General features: G+C 28.4%; 1 protein-coding gene across 1 annotated transcript; it reads right to left on the bottom strand.

Annotated features, from left to right (window-relative positions):
• Positions 1-828: 828 nt before the first annotated feature.
• Positions 829-3,350, bottom strand: LOC124940378 (protein RICE SALT SENSITIVE 3). Its single transcript, XM_047480892.1, has 7 exons — positions 3,109-3,350; positions 2,957-3,007; positions 2,763-2,885; positions 2,562-2,664; positions 2,447-2,488; positions 1,451-1,507; positions 829-1,377 (listed from the first exon to the last, which is right to left on the bottom strand). The coding sequence occupies exons 1-7, from the start codon at positions 3,264-3,266 to the stop codon at positions 979-981; spliced, it is 933 nt and encodes a 310-aa protein (XP_047336848.1). The 5' UTR covers positions 3,267-3,350; the 3' UTR covers positions 829-978.
• Positions 3,351-22,767: the final 19,417 nt, after the last annotated feature.

The raw sequence follows: 22,767 nt of genomic DNA, 5'->3' as shown, positions 1-22,767 counted from the left end.
TTTTAAATATCGTTGGTATAATTTTTTATTTTTCGCCCACTTGTGACTATAGCTACCAAAATGAATAAGAAAAAAATGTTTAAAATATCAGTTGACATCCGATCTATATGAGAAAAGCAATCTAGACAACGCTATTTTTCTTCTTTGATTTGATTTCATGCAAGGAAAGACAAATGATAAACAAACGATTGTGAGAAGAACAGTAGCTCATAAACTCGATATTCAAACTCATAGCAACTCATACTTTGCTACTGAACATCTGGATTTTACTTGATAAAATAATAATTCATTTTTTGAGTCTCCATTAAACACTCTAACTGCTATTCTCAATTATTACTTCTCCAATGATTCAAAAGGTGGTCAATTATGAAATTATCGTGTGATTTTCACTTCAATTTAAGGCATTTTAAGTAAGAATCGAATTCGTAACTTTTAGTCTCTTAGAAATCACTTAAAATATGAGGCAAAGATTGCAGAAAGGATCTGGATCTGAAAATGGTAGCTACTACAAGAATGTGATATTTTAAAGCATTCGTTCCCGAAAGAATTTGAATTAATTGTGCCACGGTTGAGGCATTTTTTTTCCAATCACTATAGCTGGACTATGGCATCAGTTTACACCTACTTGACTCAATTGATATAGATTTTTGCCAAATTATCATCTTTGAACTATCTTAGTGGGTTTTATATTTATGAAAAAATAATTATAATAAAAAAATAAATAATAATGACAAGAATAAAATAGTCAAAATATAATAAAAAGGTTAAATATTAAATAAATTTTCATCTAATTCAATTATATTTCACAAAAATAAAAATAAAAACATATATTAAATAATGCTAGATTAAAATGATAAAATGCCTTAATTTTATTCTTTATAAAATATTAAGAACAAAATTATTTCTTAAGCAAACCCAATAATGTAACAAGTCCTAATAGAATTCAAATCATTCCTTGATGTTATTATTATTATTATTCTATTCTAAAAAAGGATCCATAAAATCAGCAGCCTGATGTTGATTCATTCCACCATTAAACTGTTCCGCCATTGAAGACGAAATCATTCTCGCCGGCAAAGTGAAACTCCTCTTGAACTTATTCTCCCATTGGCTATCCTGATCATGTTCTCCGATCATGTGGGTTTCCGACGAATGAAGATTTAAGAACCCTACGCCGCCGGGAGATGGAATTGGAAACTGATCGGACGCCATTAATGAATTTGATCCCCAATTAAAAGCAGACTGTTGTGGGTTTATTTGTAATAAGGAAGAAGGAGATGAAGATGAGAATAGATGGGAAAGATAGAATCCAGATTGGTAACCAAGTGATTCAAATGTGTGTCTCATTTTCAACACGAAATGCAAGTCTTCTGCTATCTGATGATCATTATTAGTTAAATTAATTTATGAAGTAAGATTTTTTAAATCTAAATTTAATTAATGAACTCACAATCTTGCAAGAACCCAGTTGAAGAAGGCCATGGCCAGCTTGAATTACAGCAACTGTCTGATAAATAATATAAACAAAAAAAAAACAATGGGTTAGCTTACTGCTTAATGACTAAAAAGAGTTGCTAGTCTATCTCAGATTTTAGGTTTGACATCGGTAAAAAAAAAAAAGTATCTCGTTAAATAGGTTGAGTATGTTTAGATATACGAGTTTAACTCGCAAGTATTAGTCGAACTTCGAAAGAGTTGCAAAACCCACCATGTTCTCGTAACAAAAACAAAGTTTGATTATCTTAATTATTTGCTAATAGTTGTGGGGTTAAGAGTAATTTTTTTATACATATTCAACTTATTAGTTAAAACGAAAATATATCTTATTCACAATTTCATAATAAAAACATGGGTTAAAGTTATTTAAAAAAAAGGAATGTAATTGAATAGTTGAGAAAAGATGATTTTTTTTTTTTGGTTTTTTAATTTTTTTTTGTAAACTCTATATTTATTGCATTAATTTTATTATAATTTTTAAATTACTTAATTTATTAATTAAAATATTTTATTATTTTTATTTAAAATTTTATCTTTAAATACAAAATATTTTAATAATTTATCTTAATAAATTTCAAATAACTAATTTTGATGGAATAATATTTTTTAAAACAAAACTTGTAAAAAAATCCAATATGAAACAAGCCCAAATGAGGGGTTTTATTTATTTATTTTTGTAATAACTCATATAAATTGAATTATTTTAAATGATTAGAATTAATAACTAAAATATATTTATATTTAATATATTAGCTCTTATCTTCTATGATTAATCAAATTAGTTCTACATTTTGTTTTTATTTATCAAAATCAAATTATTTGAAAAACAAAATCCTCCATGATGTGGTCCCATATGAGAGGAGATTTTTTCATAGAAGGACAATTTGATTTTTCTTTTCTAACATCAATTCTAATTGAAGATAAGGACATGTATACATATACTACTTACCTGAATACCAGACTCAAATTGATCAGTCCATTCAGTGGGAATCTTCAAAATAAAAATAAAATAAATTAATTTTTTTTTATTAACAATAATTATTTTAATTAATGATTTTACTCACAGCATCAAAAGAACTCTGCCAGTAATTAGAAGTTTCACACTGATTCATAGGCTCCTTAAATACCCATTTGTGACATTTATCTGAAGCAATTTTACCCATCAATCTGATGATATCAAAATCAAATCAAATCAAATCAAATTTCAAAATTATAATGTTTAAAATCCCTAATTATACCATTAATGACCTAACAATTTTACTTACCCTTCTCCATAATTATACAACTGAATAGACATTTTGGCAAAGGATTTTCTAATGGCATCATCATCTTCTTCCCCTGATCTTATTCTTCCTCCTCTACAATACCCATCTTCCCACATCAACATCCTGCAATTATTTCATGGATAAAAATACAAACTTTTTCATGATAAACAAAAATCCAAGAAAACCCAACTCACAGGCTGCCGTTGTCTTCTCCTAATTTGCTACCATTTCCACCTCTGACTCTTCTGGATCATCAATCATCATCATAATCATCCATGGCAGAAACAGAGTTTTTCTTAGGGAGAGAGAGAATGAAAGAAGGAGAGAAAGAAAGAAAGAAACATACGGGCGTTGACGAATTGTCCAAAAGATGGAGTAAATCCATTCTGAATTGAGACAGACATTTGTGAGGGCCTCGTGAAGGGCCATCATCCCAACTGCTTCCTTGCTTCTGTCTACTGACCCTCCTGCTGCTACTGATGATGATGATCCTGAGCCCACCATTTTTGTTATTCTTCTTCTCTCTTTCTACTTTTTCTGTTTTTTTTTCTTTCTTTTGTTTTCTTTTAACTTGAACAATAATTAACCCCCACACTCTCTTTTCTATCCTTGTATATTGGGTTGGTTGGAGGCTTGTTCCATATTCGTTATTTGTGAGGATTTTTTTAAAAAAAAAATTATTTATATATTATAAAGATAATGTAAGGGTATTTTAAAAATAAATAAATAAAATAAAAAAAATCATCAAACGAGATCTAGGAGTTGGGTTGAGAAGTGGGCTTATTTTAGTTTTATTTTAAAAAATAATAATTACAAGGATAAAGTTATAAACAAAATTTTGTTATAAAAATATATATTTAATATTTAAAATTTTTAATAAATTATGAATAATATATTAAAATAAAAAATAAAAATAAAAAAATTTTATTCCATATTTTATTCATTTTGGTAAACTAACTCATTTTCTCACGTATCACATAATTTTTTCTAATAAACTTCTCATCTCATTACTTTACATTTTCATTTTGGTTAATTAAATATTTTATTCATATTTTTTTAACATTTAGTATCGCGACCTCACATTTTGATCAATCAAATATTTGATTCATATTTTTTAACCACTTTCAATTGTTACCGGCCTATTTTCCCTCGACAAACCACATCTCAATCACATTTGGTTAAAGGTTGTACTTATTTTGTTAGGTTGCAAGTTCGAAATATACATATAACATTTTTAATTTTATTTTTAACCGTTTTAAGTTTATGAGCGGGTCAAAACACGATCCGACTCAAGTATCCATTTACTCTCACGTATATATCCAAATTAACCATAGATCTCGACTCGACAATCCGAACACTTTAAAATTAAGCATCATTTTATATATATATAAAAGTTAGTTAGTTAAAAAATTGAACTTAAATTGTTAAAATTATCCCGCGTACATCAAATTTTGTGTTGAATTTAAAATATAAAAGTCTTATTAGCCTAGTTTGTTAAAGGGTTATACTTGTTTTGTTAGGTTGCAAGTTCGAAAGATACATAGAGCATTTTTTATTTTATTTTTAACCATTTTAAGTTTATAGGCGGGTCAACCCACAATCCGGCCCAAATATCTATTTACTCTCACATATATACATATATATCCAAATTAATCACAGTTCTCGACCCGGCAATCCGAACCCTTTGAAATTAAACATCATTATATATATATATATATATATATATATATATATATATATATATATATATATTAGTTAGTTAAAAATGTCCCGCGATCATCAAATTTGTTGTTTAATTTAAAATATAAAGTCTAATTAGCCTAGTTTATAAAAGGGTGTACTTATTTTGTTAGGTTGCAAGTTTGAAACATACAAATAGCATTATTAATTTTATTTTTACCGTTTTAAGTTTATGGGCAGGTCAACCCACAATCCGACCCAATTATTCATTTAATCTCACATATATATAAAAATTAACCACAATTCTCGATCCGACAATTCAGACACTTTGAAATTAAACATCATTATATATATAATAGTTAGTTAAAAAGTTAAACTTAAATGGTTAAGAATGTCTGCGTTAATCAAATTTGGTGTTGAATTTAAAATATAAAATTTTATTAGTTTAGTTGGTTAAATGATTGTACTTATTTTGTTATGTTGCAAATTTTTAACATACATATATCATTTTTATTTTATTTTTAACCATTTTAAGTTTATGGGCAGGTCAACCCACAATCCGATCTAAATATTCATTTACTCTCACATACATATTCAAATTAACCACAATTCTCGACTCGGCAATTCGGACACTTTGAAATTAAACATCATTATATATATATATATAAACATGTTTGATAAAAAAAATTATAATTTTTTTAATAAACCAAAATACCTTAATATATTTTATTTTTATTTTTTTTAGGTTAATAAAGGGTAATTTTTGTATTTTAATAAATAAAAATAGTGATTAAATGAACCAATGAATAGGTAGGTTTTAAGTAGAGCTGTCAATTTGGGTTAAGCCCGTTGGGTTGGTCTGCCCCGCCAAACAATTTAGACGGGTTGGGTTGAATTATTAGCAACCCATTTAGAAGTGGGCCTACACGGGCCAGCCTGCTCGGGTCGCGGGCCGAGGCAGGTCAGGATTGGGTTGGCCTACGAGTTGGCAAAATACAATTTAATCTGATTTATAGCCTTATAAGCATATGTTGCATAACCCTAGTTTTTTTCTCTCTCAAGCAGAACTGTAACAGTCAATAATCAATACTCCGTCAATCGGTCGCTGACTACTTATTTGTTCCACATTTCTTCTCTTCGTTCTCGCCTTCAAGGGTTCGTTGATTCAAACTTGGTTCCAGACTATAACAGTCAATACTCAATACTTCGTCCATTGACCGCCGGCTACTTATTTGTTCCGCCTTTCTTCTTTTCGTTCTCGCATTCAAGGGTTTTTGGATTCAAACTTAGTTCCAGTTCTAGAAGCTTCACACTGAAAGTCTGAAACTTAATATTTTGTTAAATAACATATTCAATTTCGAAATGGACTCCTCTCAAAATCAAGATATTAATTTGAATGCTGATGAATTTGAAAGTGCTAAGCATTATGAAAAGTCATCTAAAAAGTCTAAGAAATATTATGATATTTGAATGTATTTTAAGAAAATGAAAGGTATTGATAATATAGAAAAAACTTAATGTTATTTTATGAATTGAAAACATTGAAGAGAAAGACGATGAAGAAGAAGGATTTGACATGAATTATATCTCGATTGATGATATTTAAATAATGTTGACTTTACTGAAAATTTTATTTTATGAAATTTTCAAATTTTAGTTACTTTATTGAACTATTTGGTCAATTAAAGTGTAACCATAGACAATATTCTTATTGGGTGTGTATTATGACTATTTGATCATATTTTTGAACTCTGATTTTCTAAAACTATTAATAATTTTTATTTGTAGTGAGACAACTCACGGGCTGGCCCGCCTAACCCGTAACCCACCTTGGGCTGGGGATTTTCAGTCCGCATGGATGGTGAGCCGGCCTGTCGTCGACCCTTCAAACGATGGGCTTTTGTGGGTAACTTATTTGAACTTGGGTTTTTTTGATTTAATGTGAGTTTTGGATAAAAAAAATTATTTAAAAAATTATTTTTTAAAATTTAATAATTATTTTATTCATGAGACTAGATACAAAGATAGAATAAAAATATAAAATATGATATTTAGCTATTTGAGTTGATAGATAGAGTAACTACTAGATACATTAAGTGAAATGATTGAAAATAAAAATTTTAAAAATTCCAATATCAAACAAGCTATTGGAACTCTGATTTGTTTTTTTTATTATACTATTACTATTCTAAATATAAATTTTTTATTTTAATTAATATACTAAAATAAATTTATTTTATTTTTAATAATTAAATCAATTAAAAACACAAATAAGCTATCTTCTTTATCAAATAATACTTTGTTGGACATAAACTTAAAAAAAAATCAATAATTCATTTGATATGAATGTTTTAAGAATTTATCCATTTTTTTAAAAAAAATTCTCCTTAATCATTATACATATACCAATAATTCATTTAATTAAATAATTACTTGTTGGGTTGTGATTTTTTAATAATTTCAACATAATCAAACATTATTCGTTATTTCACTCTATCTCTATTTAATTGTATCACCTAATTCGTTAATCAAAAATTAAAATACCTTATATTTTTTAAAATTATCATTATATATTAAGGTTTAATTCTCATACCAAAAATAATCAATTCTTCCAAATCACAATCATTAAGATATTTTATACAATTCATAAATTAAATAATCTTACTTTATTTTATTAAATTTTAAATGAAAGTAATTATTTTAGTAATTAAAAAACTCAATACCTTACTCATTTTTAATAAACAATATTTTCTGATAAAATTTAAAAATAAAAACCAAAAAGACCAAGATCAAACAAACTCTTAAAAAAAATTATATTGGTTATTTAAATATTTTTAATAAAAAATATTGTTCTATAATATTTTTTATTTAAATTCCTCCCCCATCTAAAAAAAATAAAAGAAAAAAGGAAATCAAAGACTGGCAGCTTATTTATTATTATTTTTTTTCAATCTCTACTTTTGCTGAAATATTATCTTCTTTCTAACCACAGCTAAAGGAGGTTGCCGCCTCTCCTCTATTAGGATTTTTTCCCTTTTAAATAATATTTTTATTTCATATAGTCAATTAGTTTATAAATTAAACAATTAATATACTAAATTACATATTATTTCTACTATATTTTTTTTTTATAAAATATGAGAATGTTGTATGTGTGCTTTATTTTTATTTTTTTCAAAGTCCATTTGAATGGATTCATGTCTTCTTCATTTTTCCTTTTTTCTAACTATCATAACTTATTTAGACCACTTAATGCCATGAGAGGAGGCTATCAAATTTTAGTAATTTAACCTAAATATAGTAAACAGTCCATTTTTTATTTAGTAATAATCCTTTAATTTGCTTTTCAAATAATCATCCACTAAAGGGAAGGAATACTCTTTTTTAACATTTCCCTTCTTTTGATATACTTTATTCAATTTATACATGTGAACTTTGCTTCGTTAATTTATTCGTTAAATGCTTAAATAAATTTGATAAGATTCAATTTATTAAATTGTTCATACTAAGTATGTTTGATCCTCTTAATTAATTTCATCTTTATCATTATTGTGTATGTTTTTTATATGCGATAACTTATTCACAAAATTACTATATCAATGTATTACGTAATTGATTATTTGTGTGCTTATAAGCCGAATCAAACTAAATCTGTCTTGATTTGAAATTAAATTGAGCTTTGCCTATTTAGTTAAAACAACATATTTTGGATCTTTGTTTTGGTCTTTGCTTATTAGTGTTTCTTTGATACTTAATAATAATTGTGATTGAAAATAATTATACGCTGGTAACATGAATAAGACATGATTGAATTATAAATCGATAAGATAGACGAGTAGTTGTAATGTATAAAGGTACCACGTATAAATAAATCAAATATATTTGATCGTTTTATAAATAAACATATATTATTCAACTTATTTAAAATGTCAACGTTATGTATGTATGATAAACTTAATCTTTAATTTATCCTTTTTATTTATATATTTCAGATTATCTATTTATTTGTGATTTGCTAAACGTATTATATTTAATTTTCTTTATAAATTTAACTTATTCACTAAAATTAATATAAAATTTATTACTAATGGACAAATATATAAGTTTATAAGCCAAATAAAATAATAAATAGCGTTACATAAAATCTAAATAATAAAAAATGGGGGTAAAATTGATAGAATCTTTATTGGTCAAATGAGTAGATATGGATTATTATTTAAAGGAATATTTTATAACCCCACACAGGCAAAGCAGACATTGTTGTTCTATACAATTTCATGCTAACTATTAATTATTATTATTCCGTACACTAGAAAGAATTATTAATATTATTATAGTTTTTTTAATTTACATATACTAATCTTCAACTTAAGTTGTGATTTGTAGTGAAAATTAAATTTAATAATTTTTATATTTTAGGCAAATAAATTATCATGAGCTATCCTAATTAATTAAATAATTTCATTTTAAAATTCAATCAAATAATTTAAACTATAAATATAAATATTAAATTAATCTTATTTTTTATTAAATTTAAATATAAATTAAATTAATTTAAATAATTCACTATTTATCTAACAATTTTTTTAAACCATAACTTTAATTTTCTTTCGATAACCCCTATATGATCAAACAAGCTTTATATAATACTAGTATTTTCCTGACTCTTTAATAAAGGCTTAAAGTAGCTTCAGAAAAAAGAAAAGAAAAGAAAAGAAAAAGGAAGAAAGAAAGAAAGTACTAACTTTAATTTTAAATTTCATTATTATTTAAATATTAAAGTTACTGTCATCAGTAAAAGTAATTAATAAATTATAAAATAGTTTGACAATTGTAAGTAATTTATTTTTATTACTTGTTTTTGTTGACAATATGTTTTACATATATGTAATTCTAAAAATAAGAAACAAAAGAAACAAAAACTACTGTAAATTTGACAAAGGGATAAATTATTATAGTGTTGTTTTTACTCAAGCTGACAATTGAGCTATCTTCGAAAGTAAGTAAACAAAATATTTAGGGTCAATTTGATTTGACTTATTGGTGCGAATAAATTGAATATGTAATAAATTTATACAATATTTTTAATTGGGATAAACATTCAAACTTATTTAAACCGCTCAACATTTATATCAACTTAATCCAAACATAAAAATAATTGTCGAAAATAGAGCTTTGATACGATAAAATCAAATATATTTAAATTAATATATATATATATATATATATATATATATATATATATATATATATATATATATATATATATATATATATATCAACTTAATATTTTCATTTCATTTTGTTTGTCTAATATTAAAGTTAAATTGAATTATTGGATCAAACAATTATAAAACTAACTCAAAATCTCCTACAGTTCAAATATCTTGATAGAGTATAACCAACAATCGGATTTAAAGATTAAGGGTGGATCAAAGAAAATTATGGGTGATAGTGGATCGAATTTGAACAAATTATTTTTTATAATTTAGTTAAACTTAGTTTTAGCGATCAAGCTGGCACATATAAATATAATCAAAGATATTTTACCCGTTTGACAAATAAACTTGATAATTTAAAATAAATAAGTACGTGACTGTTAAACGAATAAACTTGATAAATAGAATAAATAAATAATAAATTAGAGCAATTAAAAATTAAAGGTGGTAAACATATTTTATTTTAGTCACTCAAATAAATAAAATATTATAAAAAATGTATACAATCGTTTAACAATATTATTAAATCTATGAATAAACTAAATCCAAACTAGGCCTTGGGGGTCACGTGAGCACGTGAGGATGACAAATGAATCGGGTGCATCGATTGTCACAAAATTGAAAAGAAAAAAAAAGAAATAATAAAAAAAAATATATATAAAAGAAGTAGAAGTAATCGCACGACTTGTCTGGAAAGCACTGATTCCAATCACAATCTTGATATTCTAATTATAAACGCTCCTTATTAAAATTAAACATCATTTTATTTCTATCTAATAAATTAATTTGATTTTATTAACAAAAATACTATATATTTTTAAAATATATTATTTTATTTATATATATATTAATATTTTTAAATTTTTTACTAAAAAAAGTTATTACCTCCTTAAAATCTCCACTCATTATACATTTTTTTCTCTCTTGGTTAAATAACTCACTCCCAAACAAGCCTAAATATATACTTAGTGAAAATAAATATAAACTAATAAATTTTGATAAAAGATTATAATTTTATTACTTATTTCAAATTAAACATATTTGATGTTTTTTTGGGGGTTGATTAAGAATGTGTTTGGTAATCTTGAAATTGACATTATAATTGGTTTGGAGGGTTCAATTCCAATTCTTAGGTTTTGTAAACCCTTTTGAAATTAGAATTCCAATGAAATTAGACATAGTGTAATTTTATAATTCTTAATTCCACTCTTTTTAAGTCAGATTTATAATTCTAAATTTTATTTTATTTTTATATTTTTTCACATTTAAAACACAATTCAAGTTTTCAATTGATAATTTTTTTTTTCTGAAATTTAAGATATTAAAATATCGAATTAAGATTTTTTTTTTAATTTAGTAAGTTCACATTTAATATATATATATATATATATATATATATATATATATAAAAGAAGTTAACATTAAACTAAAATTTTGTTTTTTAATTAAAATATTGAATCAATATATATATTTTTTTAATTTATGAAGTTAACTGTTGAACAAATATTTTTTTTATAATGAAAATCGAAACATAAAAAAAATTCTTGACCCTTAAGCTATCCTAAATGGTTGTGTCAAACTAATATTTTAATAAAATAGATAATATATTAATACAAATATAGAAATTGAAATTGAATTACATTTCTATAGTTTTCCAAATTATAAGAACTGAATTGTAATTAAATATCAATTTTCATGAAATTGAAATTCTAATTCCAACCCACTTAACCAAACGTGCTTTAATTAAATATATTCTTTGTTTTCAGTAATTCAATTATTAAACTTATTAATCAAAATATTTATATTTTAATTTTATAAAATTTAAATAAAAATATTATAATAATTTAACAAATTAAAAACTCAAATAACTTATTTTCTATTTTTTTTAAATAAAATTCTAAATAACTTAAGATCAAACAAGCTCTTAATGGTTATTTATGGTTAGTTATTTGTAAGTTTTTACAAAAAGAAAATAAAAATAAATAAATTATGTAAATTTTAAATATATATGTATTTTATAAATCACGTGTGCCTTCAGTTGTGAAAGTCGTGCAGTGAAATTAGGAAATGGCACGGTTCGTGGCCTCGGCCCTCGTATCGTGTTGTTGACACGCTCAGGGACGAATCTCTGTAAAGGTCTCGGTTGGGCTGAAGCCATCCCGAAAAAAAAAAACAAAAAAATTATGGTAGAAATGTGACATCATCCATATCTAATTATTAAAAAATAGTAAAAAAAAATTTATACACTTACTTTATTCAAAATTTTCTCATTTTTTTTTAAAGTTAATCCTACATTTTTTTTCAAGCCCACACCAATTATAAATCTTGGATCCGTCCTACACACTATCGTGTCATAGCGTGTCGTGTCATGTTGAATTTATTGTAAGAAACAATTATGCATATATTGTGTTTAGTTTCTCATTTAGAACGTATAGTCAACCCTAAAGTTTGCAAATCCGTCACGTTTAAGATTGAGGTAGACCACTCATTGTTGACGCTATGTGATAGCGATTCTTCGGAGGTTAGGGTTCATTTGCAGTGAGGGGTCTCGACTCTAAAAGATAGTACTTCGAGAAAGAGCTTTGAAACAATATCTTGATTAAAATCGTTGCATGTTAGGACTTGTGTCTAACCGAAAACAAGACCAAGTGTCCAACTCTATGGACCTGACCCCCCAATTGTATCCACCGGCATATTTAATCTTCTTCATTTTTTTATTATTCTTAGGTGATTGTTGAGGCTTTTGATTAATTCAACATTTGGGATGTTTTCAAAATATGCTTAACGCTTTCCTCATTTTACAATGAATGCACTGTGGTTAATTGTTTGCTTGAAATACTAGCTCTGCTATTGATGAAATTCCTGGATATAAAAAAATTGAAATTAGACATTGAAGGAAATAAGTATAAAAGTGAATTGGCTAAATAGAATTGTTTTGAGATGAGTTTAAGAAGTCATGATAGTTAAGTAATTTGACCATCCTGATCCCTGTCAAGTAGGGTTCATAGGCAACATTATAAAATATAGAAATCTCCACAACATCGAGTCCCTTTCTTATGGATAATAGAACATGTCTTGTGCTTTCATTTTATTTCCTGATTTCTCTAGTAAGCCTTGATAACGACTCTAAACATTTAAGTTGTCTATTCGACGTTTCTTACCTTATCTTGTTGCAATTCATTATTATGCATCTGATAGTTCTTAAATATGCACATGTGAGCAATTTGGTGCATGCAATGTATCTTCAGTTTTATATTAATGACAATGGTGACAAGGTCTACACCACTAAGGTATTCATTCTTGATCTATCTTTGGCTTTAAGCCATTTCAAGACCATGACATGCATGCAAAAAACTGCAAGTTGATTACTAGTTTTTTTTTTGTATTCAGTGACTGACATCTCTTAAGGTTTAGGGTTTACAATATAGTTTGATTCGAATTTTAATACAGTATAGTATTTGTCAATGTAATAATGCTTGAGATATTTTTTTTTGTTATTGCAGAAAGAGTTGCCAGTTGGACTAGCCACACAATCTGCCCATCTAGGTACTATTTAATTTAGGATTTTACAGTTCACGATCATTCCTAAACAACTTGTCTTAATATTGTAAAGTGGGATTTCTTTAGCACCATATAAATTGGTTTGTATTGACTATATAACTCAAACACACTTAATATGTTTTTGATTTAATTGTTTAACCACTTAGAGATCAAACATAACTTCAATATTTCTCATGGTTTGTTTGGTGCAGCTCGGTTTTCTCCCGACGACAAGTTTTCAAGGCAAATCGAAGCGTTTTTCTTTGCTCCCAACCCAAAACCCGCCTCCTAATTCCTAAATACTGAGGTAGCAAAACGCATCTCTTGCCAATTGATGTTCATGTTTCTTCTTTTTTTTTCCTTTCTTGTTTTCTTAGATTTGAATGTTTTGATTTCTTTAATGATATTTTTATACAAATGAAACATATTTTTGTTGTATCTAGTAGAAAATTTTAAATAATGGTAAATTTTAGAGTTTATAAAATAATTTTAATTTTACAGTTTTCTAAAGAAAAAGAAGGGAATTAAAAAAATATCATTATCCACTTGTAATTAATTATCTAAATATATATTTTAGTGTTATTTATTTATTATTCATTTTATACTTAATTATATATATAAATACTAATACTAATAATATATATTAATTTTAAAGTAAAATTTTACTATTTGAAAAAAAGTGTAATTTTATGAGTTTATAATTGTCTAACTATTTAAAACAAAATTTTGATTTTAAATGCTTTAATATAAATTTGCATTTGTAATATAAAAAAATAGTTTAATTAACTTAATAATTGATATTTAGATCACTAATTCATGACCTTTAGAAATTCTCCTCGGTAGCTTAGCACGTGTAGATGCGTAGATGACATGTGGTAATACGGGGATTGCGGGTGACTTGAGGTTCGATGCGTTTAAACATTGTTTGCCGACATCTTTTAAAAGAAAATAATATTTTAAAAGATTTAAGAATACATGGGAGCTTTTGAAATTAATCATATAAAATAATTAATTTTATTCAAATTTTAACAATTTGGGAACCAAATAACAATTTGGTTAAAACCCGGTTTAAATTATCAAACATAATTAATTTAAAAGATTATTTATTTGAAAACAGAGTCGCCAAATGATTTTAGAAAAATTAGTAAAAGGTACGTGTATAAACATACTTTATACCAAAGTCTCTATGAAGGGTTCAGTTTTTAGTTACGCTCCGGAAAAGGCTTCCGTGCTATGTCCTCCGCGCCGGTCAAATGACGGTTTTATTTTTAAAGCAAAGTCTGGCTATTACAAGATTTAATTATAACATTTATTTATTTTAATTAGTAGTGTGAGGGCTCTAAACAAGGATATGTTTTGATTACGTAAATAATTGTACAAAATTATTTAAAAGGGTGTACTTGCGATTGCATTTATATATCTGAGTAAAAACCTTGAAAAATATTAGAAAAATGTTAGAATTTAAAAAATAAATTCCACATGGGGCCTTAGCCAAAATATTTGTTTAGGAAATATCCTGAAAATATTTAAATATCAATTTTTAACCTTTTGGGATTATTTGAAAATGGATTGAGGTTCCAAAATTACAAAAACAATTTTGGATTTTGAAAAGTAGAACCAAACCGGCCTTAGGACTAGAGTCCTAGGTTCTAGGTCTGATTTTGCTAATTTAGGCTCGAACGAGCTCGGTCTAAACCGAGGTGGTCTGGATCAGGGCTTAGGAGCATGGGTCCATGGATCCGGGGGCTCGGTCTCGAACTCGGACTGTTCGGTCGAGGGACCGGAGGGGTCGGTTCTAGGGTTTAGAAGGCTCGTTACTGAACTCGGGTTGTTCGGTCCTAGGCCTAAGAGGCTTGGTCCCAACTCTAATTTTCTCGGTCGTGGACTTGGGAGGCTCGGTTCCATATCATACCTCTCGATCCGAGGTTACAAATCTCAGTCAGATTCCTCAGTCCCTGCTCAAGAACATCAATCTTAGGTCTCGGTCCTAACTCAAGAACATCAGTCATTGGTCTTGGTCTCAGTCCTATAGGACTCGGTCGTCGGGGACCGAGTGTTATTGAATTGCTCAAGAATTACATATCTTGTATATTTTGATACAGATCATGGAATCATGATTTATAAATTACAATCAACTCATATGATTGTAGGGAACCAAAGCCATAACCCTAATCACGATCATTCGATCTCTACAAAGATCAATTTCTCAATAACATTTTTAGGTCAAAATTTGGGATCTTTTGAATTAGGTCATCTCAAGGCCTAATTATTGAGCTTTGAAATGATGAACATAATCGGACACAACCAAAACAAGAACATCATTCAAGCTCTATAAAAACTTTTGAAGATGAAATTCAAATCTATTTTTTCAAAATTTCAGTTTGATCAAACATGATCGGGATGTTGTTTTTATGATATGAAAATCATTCTAACATGTTTACAAACATGTTTAGCAACTATTTGAATAAAAAATTCAAACTTAAATCTCAAGAACATAGATTTCAAAAATCTAGAATTTCAATCCATTTTTTTTTTTTGTTTTTTCGTTTTAAGTTGATTTGATCAAAACTCTTTCAACATAAAATCCATATAACATCTAGGGAATGATTTTAAATAAATAAATTACACAATTAAATCCTATAACAAATCAAACCTATCAAACTTGAAAAAAATCCAATTTCAATCACAAATCGAAATAAAATGGTTCTGGATGCTTATAAACATGTGGAGAATACTCCTAGGATGTATGTGAAGCTTTCTCGAAGCCTAGATCAAAGCTTTGACCGCTGGAGGGATGATTTTCACAAAAATCAACTTGGCTGGAATCTTTGATTCTGTATGTAATGGGATGTGTGTGGAAGGAGGGACCGAGACTGAACGATCAAGTAATTGTAGGACATAGACTGAACAACCGAGTATAATTGTAGGAACATGTAGTGAACGACCGAATTTTTGTAGCATCACTTGTCTATTAATGATAAAAGGTACCCTTTTGCTTCCGCATATGTGACTGATTTCTGTTTATATATGTTTATGTTTCACCATCTCTAGCATAGTATAGAAAATAGGATTAATGATTTTTCATTTAGAGCAATGGTCCCGATTCTTAGCACTTCACACCGATGCTTCTACAATTGCACCTCCAGAATCTCACCTTCAAATATGTAAGTTGTTTTAATAATGTTTAGCATGAAACTGTTTTCATTATGACTATAGTAGTACTATAAATAAGTTAAATTTCGAGGTCAAAATTCTTTATTATTGGGGGTAGATTGTGACACCCTGAAATTTCATTTTTCAAACCGAACATCTTCGGTACAGGCCGAGACGTAGGACCGAGGAAAGTCGAACTCATGACCGATAGGTCCGACCGATGTTCTTGAGTTAGGACCGAGGATCATATATATGCATATACTTAGCCCATTCTTTAGTCAGATCATGCTTAACCCAACTTATGCTTAACCCAGCTCATGGTATGACCTTCCCATACCTTAGCCAGCTATCTTAATTAGTAAGTTTTAAGAAAGACACATGTCCTCTAAATTAGACATCCAACAACTCTCCACCTATCATGACTCAAATTATCTATTCTTCATCATTGAATTAAATATATATTTCCCTCTCCACCAAGAAACATAAGCCACATATTAGAAGCCATTGAAGAACAAACAACCTTTAGAAGCCATTGAAGAACAGACATCCTTAGTAGCTTCGAAATATAAGGCAAGCAATCTTTTCTTAAAGAATCTTTATAAACCCACACAGTGCTATATAGTTCATGTATTTTCTATAAATGATGCATACTTTTTTTAAAGAAAGATTTTATTGCATATCCATGTTTTATTGATGAACAAAATTGATAACCATGTTTTTCAAAGTATGATATATTTTCTAAAGTATGATATGTTTTTATAAAACTGTATTGTTAAGAGTTATGGAATCATAGTGAATATTGATGTATGAAAACTGACGAATGAATACGGGAGGAGAGCTAAACAAGATGAGCTTTGGTAGTCTGATTTCAAAATACTAGTTGTGTTCTATGAGACTTGACTTCTGAGGATGAACTCTAGAATATCTATCCAAACTATATAATGGTCTAAACCAGTTGTGGACTTTGGGGATAAACTCTGAAAAGTACCCTTGCAAATACTGGCTCAAAAGGATTCCTTACCTTCAGGATCAACTTTGAAGGTCTAGTGTCAAAATATGTGCTCAAGATGTAATTGTACCTTCACTATTGATGAAATACTCTAAAAACCATATAGGAAAACAATGAAGTTTTTAATGTCATTTTATATAAACTTTTAATGCTTAAGTAAATCATCAAATCATTGTTTTGAAATCTTAAATGATTGTTGAGTCTTTAGACTCACTATGCTTGTGTGGTGTAGGTACCCAACCATAGTTTTTATGTGACAAGTGAAGGGAGACTTAGAGTGGGACAAGGTGCAGAGGATGCGTGTGGAAGGAGGGATCGAGACTGAACGGTTGAGTAATTGTAGGGACATAGACTAAACGACCGAGTACAATTGTAGGAACATGTAGTGAACGACCAAATTTTTGTAGCATCACTTGTCTATTAATGATAAAATACACCCTTTTGCTTCCGCATATGTGACTGATTTATGTTTATATATGTTTCTGTTTCACCATCTCTAGTATATTATAGAAAATAGGATTAGGGATGTTTCAATATGGATGGTTGACGAATGAACTGAAGCTTCTGGAAGAATCACTAGCGATCAATCCCGTTTTCGGCGATCGATCCCGTTTCTGGCGATCACCCTATTCGATCGGGAAAGACGAACAAAATGACGTTGTTTTGTTTAAAAACAAAATGCGTCGTTGCGTTCCGTTGGAGATGCGTCCGCGTTTGGGCGTTTCAACTAACAGACTTAATGTCCCGTTAGTTGCTTCCGTAAGGACCGGGCGCGCACGTGCCTCCTTTACAACGGGGTACATAGCGTCTTCTTGGGAGTCGAATGATGCTCATGTGCTCATCTGATGGACCAAAATTCTGCTGCAAATTAATTTCTTATTTTCAGCTACACCAGATTATCAGTTTGATTTTATATAAAAAGGGTTATTTGAAATTGAACTTTAATCCCTTTGTTGCATTTTTCTTCACCAAAAATTCCACAAAAATTATTTCTGGAAACATAATAAAAATTATGTTCATTATTTTTATTTTTGGATATTTTGGGAATTTTGGGGTATTTATTTAATTATTTAAAACCACACATTATACAAAATTTATGTTTAAAATCATAATTAAATAATTTCAACCCCTTCTTGAGTTTAATTTGGATAAAATAAATACAATATTTTAACCTCAAATTATTTTTATATTTATATTTAATTTTCCTAATTAGGATTTAATTATCACAATAATTAACCATAATTTGACCTTTAATAACTTTTTGGGTTATTTTGAATATAAAAATTCGAAATATTATTTTAATATTATTATAATTTAATAATATTATTTGTAATTTAGGGTAGGTCAAAATTTCATGTTTACAATGACGGATTTATTTCTCTTGTGAATTTATTTATTCTTTAGTGTTATGTTTTGGGCATTTCCTTAATAATCATCCATGTTTTTCCTATTATTGGAAGACACGTGTAAAATGCGCTTCACATTAGACCTGATGTATAATAGTTATCGTGTAAATTGTTTCATTAGAACTGTTGTAATGTGAATGACACTTTCCACGATAAATGAAATACATTACCTCCTATCATTATCATTGACGTCATTATTTGTTTCCTGAATATTAACAAAACAAAATCTTGTTAGTTCATCAAATAAAACATAACATTTCAAATGAACAAAATAGAACCTTGTTAGTTTTCAAAAGCATCAAGCATACCATTTTCATGAGCAACAAAGCTTGTTTCCGATAAAAATTCATTAAATTTCAGCAATCTACTAATCTTGTTTTCGGCAAAAAAATCGTAAATGGTCTAGAAAGAAAATTCGTAAATCATAATAAGATGGTGAAATTGGAAGAGATAAGGATTGATGATATGAAACGATTATGGTGGATGAAATGACATAGCGAGAAAAGTAAATTTGGGTTATAACAAAACGACGAACGACAAGGAGAAATGAACGGGTCGAGCTTGGGTTTTGATTTTTTTTAAATCAACTCTGTTTTAATAATATAATATTCAGAAACATTTTGATTGGTTGACAACATGGGAACATGGGGGTTTGAGCCACAGAAGATCGGATTGAAAATTTATATCATATTGTATACTTTTTTAAATAATAAAAAAATCTTGCCAAATCGAAATTCTCTAACTATGAATTCAATTGAGAGTGTTTTCCTCTCCAAATTCATAGAGGATTGAACCTAAAAATTGTAAAGTTCTTTGTCTATAATCTTCAACCACCCATTACCTAAAACTTTCGGAATTTTTTTTTTCAAACTATCAAATTGGTCGTTTGTTTACTATCGACTATAAACGGCCACTACCTAGTCATTCCAAATTATCTAACACATCTAGGAAGTTTTCTAGATCTTTAATTGATCTCCACTAAATCTCTTAAACAACAAATTATGGATTCTTGAAAGTTTAGAAAATTTCAAAAGTCGAGTTTGATCATACCCTCACTCTTGTTGGCTCTAGTTAGGGGTGTTCAATATTTGGTCTGAACCAAATATCTGACCGAATTCGAATTCATCGAATTCGAATTTCATTTTTGGTTTACGAATCGAATTTTAAACCAATTCGAATTCAAATACGGTTTTCAAGTTTGAGTTTCAACTCGAAAACCAAACTGAAAACCGAATTTAATTTTTATTATTTATTCTTCCAAACTTAACTTAAGAAAAAATTCAAAATAATCAAATTAGAATATTTTGAATTCAAAATTTAATAATAAAAGTAAAAGGAAACTAAAACACTAGTGGTCTAGTGGTAGAATATTACCTTGCCATAGTATATACCTGAATTCAATTTCTGGCTGGTGCAATTGATTTTGAGTTATGCTAGTTCTCATTTATTCCAAAATAAATAAATTCAAATAACCCGAAAACTAAACCGATGAACACCCCTACCTCTAGTTGTCACTCTCATATTTTAAATCACACTATAAAACTTTTTGGACAGATTTGAAACTCCAATTCTTCACGAATACAAAGATAATATTCTAAACAATCTATTACGATCCCCAAATAGACCCAACACCCTCCAAGGTCCAATTGAGCACTTGGGCTAGATATTGTTGTGGTGGATTTTTGTTTCAAGTTCTAAAATTCTGTTTTGATTCACTTTTCTGTTAGAGAAATGATATGTTCAACGAAGTATTAGCGAAAGCTAACACATGAATCCTACGTGACAGGCCACGTAGGGAGGAAAGAGGAGAGAAGAGAGAGGAAAAAAATATAAAAGGATAAAACGTTTCATTTCCCTCTCTTTCTTCATTTAACTTTCCGGCGAAACTAGCGAAAGCTCTCGGCGATCTCTCTCTGTTCATTTAACTTCCAACGATCTCTCTTTGTTCATTTCTTCCTCTCCAACTTCAGAACTACAACGTCGTCCGATCGAAAATGGTAAAACTTTATGGGTTTAAGGTTTAAAGTTTCATTCGTTTATCTTCTCCGGTAATGCTTCATACTTCTCTTCTTCTCAGGCTGGTGCTGGTTCTGGTCTAGGTTCATCCTCTGGCAATACTCTAAGGTAAGATAATAAGAAATCTTATATTTTAGCGTTAGGGTTTAGAACGAATATGTTTAACGATTAGGGTTTAGAAACGATCTATGTTTAGCGTAGAAACGATTAAGATTCTTATATATTCTATTTTGTTTATCGATCAAGGTTGTGTTTAGATGAAATTTGTGTTTGGAACATTTCAGGTTCGTTTCAGGAACTAATCAGATCCTGAAACGAACATTTCGGGAACTAATCATGCCCTAAAACGAACATTTTAGGAACATTTCATATAGTTCTCTTTAGTGATTTGCTAACCTCCTACTTTAGTTCTCTTTGAGAATTTCTAAGGGATTTTACTTCCTTAATGAGAACTTTAAATTCTGCTTTTGATTTCATATGAAGTCTTCATGTCTCATTAGCAAATCCTCTAGCTGATTTTTTGTTGTTAAGTCAAGCTCTTTAAGTACCACATCATCTTCTTCATGAGCAAATGATTATGGTTCCTTGTCTTGTTCTTGTGATAATATTTTTCCCTCCCGTTGGGATTTTATATTTGATTCTAATTCAAAGGATTTCTGCATAAGTTCTTCCATGTCTCATTGCATTTGTGTGACTCTTTCCCTTTCAATTTGAATTGTTTGTTGAAGACTTTCTTTACTTTTCTGTTTGGTGGCCTCTAGTTCCACTTCCAAATCATTCACTTGTATGGATCAATCAATCAATATCAACAAAGTATCAAGAACAAAAACTTTTTTAGGAAATCAATGAAAATGTGATATAAATGGATCTTGGTATAATTTATAAATTGTGATATATGTTATAAGATAATCATTCACAAGATAATAAAATTTAATTACATTAGTCACAAGATAATCATTCACTATTATTTCTTGATTTAGCCGGGTTATAAGATCTTCTATATCAGTTTTAGCTGTTAACAACCTTCTCTGCATGCTTAAAAGAATCATGTCCATTTTTTGGCAGTGGTCTATTGGAAGAACTTATTCAATACTATTGAATAGACCATTGTCATTGAAACGAACATTTCAGGGACTAATTATGTCCCGAAATGAACATTTCGGGGACTAATTAGGTCCCAAAACGAACATTTCGGGGACTAATAATGTCCCGAAACGAACATTTCAGGGACTAATGAGGTCCCAAAACGAACATTTCTTTATGGTGATTTCTTTTTTTGTTCACTTGCTTCTTTTGTTTTGTTTTTGTAGAGCAAATAAAAGAAAAAGGAAGGCGGTCCAAGAAGAGAATTTACCTGAAATCTCGCAAAAAAAACAAATCAGCCCCTACAACATTTTTGTAACTAGGACCTCTTATTTTGGTCTATTCAATCTTATTCAACTAGTATCTGGAAAAAAAAGCTACTATGAAGGCCATCGGCTTTGGATCTCTTTTGTCACTATCCATTTCTAAATGCCCTGGCCATATCTCACGTTATCTCGTCAAAAAGTTTGACTGTACTAAATGCTCGTTCAGCCTAGAGATCGGCGAGGAAGTAAAAATCAAAGAAGATGATGTCCAAATCGTATTGGGCATCCCTAGAGGGGAGTTGGAGATTGTTGAATATGATGGAAACGAGATCGATAAGAAGTTGATGGCCTTTAGGACTCGATGGGGTAAACCCGCATGTGGAGGTCCTATAGTGACCAATATATCCAAAAAAATCTTGGAAAACATTGCAGATGACAATAATATCAAGATTGACTTCATACTATATGTTGTCAGCAACTTTCTCTTGTGTGATCACTAAGGTCAACTATTCAGGTATGTCCTAAAATTACATATAGGTATGCTATATTCAATTAGAGATCTCATGTTCTTAATAATCTTCAATTATATTTTTTACTTGCAGGTTTAGAATTCTGAAATCTATTTCAGATGTT

The sequence above is a fragment of the Impatiens glandulifera genome, chromosome 5, assembly GCF_907164915.1.
Source record: "Impatiens glandulifera chromosome 5, dImpGla2.1, whole genome shotgun sequence".
NCBI lineage: Eukaryota > Viridiplantae > Streptophyta > Magnoliopsida > Ericales > Balsaminaceae > Impatiens > Impatiens glandulifera.
Note: the sequence above shows the minus strand (reverse complement) of the source record. Positions and strands in the feature narration are given on the sequence as shown.

Excerpts from the sequence above, each read along its gene's own strand:
- LOC124940378 (XM_047480892.1), bottom strand. The coding sequence starts at position 3,266 with ATGGTGGGCTCAGGATCATCATCATCAGTAGCAGCAGGAGGGTCAGTA. Across the intron at positions 3,008-3,108 it reads TGGACAATTCGTCAACGCCC|AAGAGTCAGAGGTGGAAATG; the intron begins GTATGTTTCTTT and ends TTGATGATCCAG. Across the intron at positions 2,886-2,956 it reads GGAGAAGACAACGGCAGCCT|GATGTTGATGTGGGAAGATG; the intron begins GTGAGTTGGGTT and ends AAATAATTGCAG.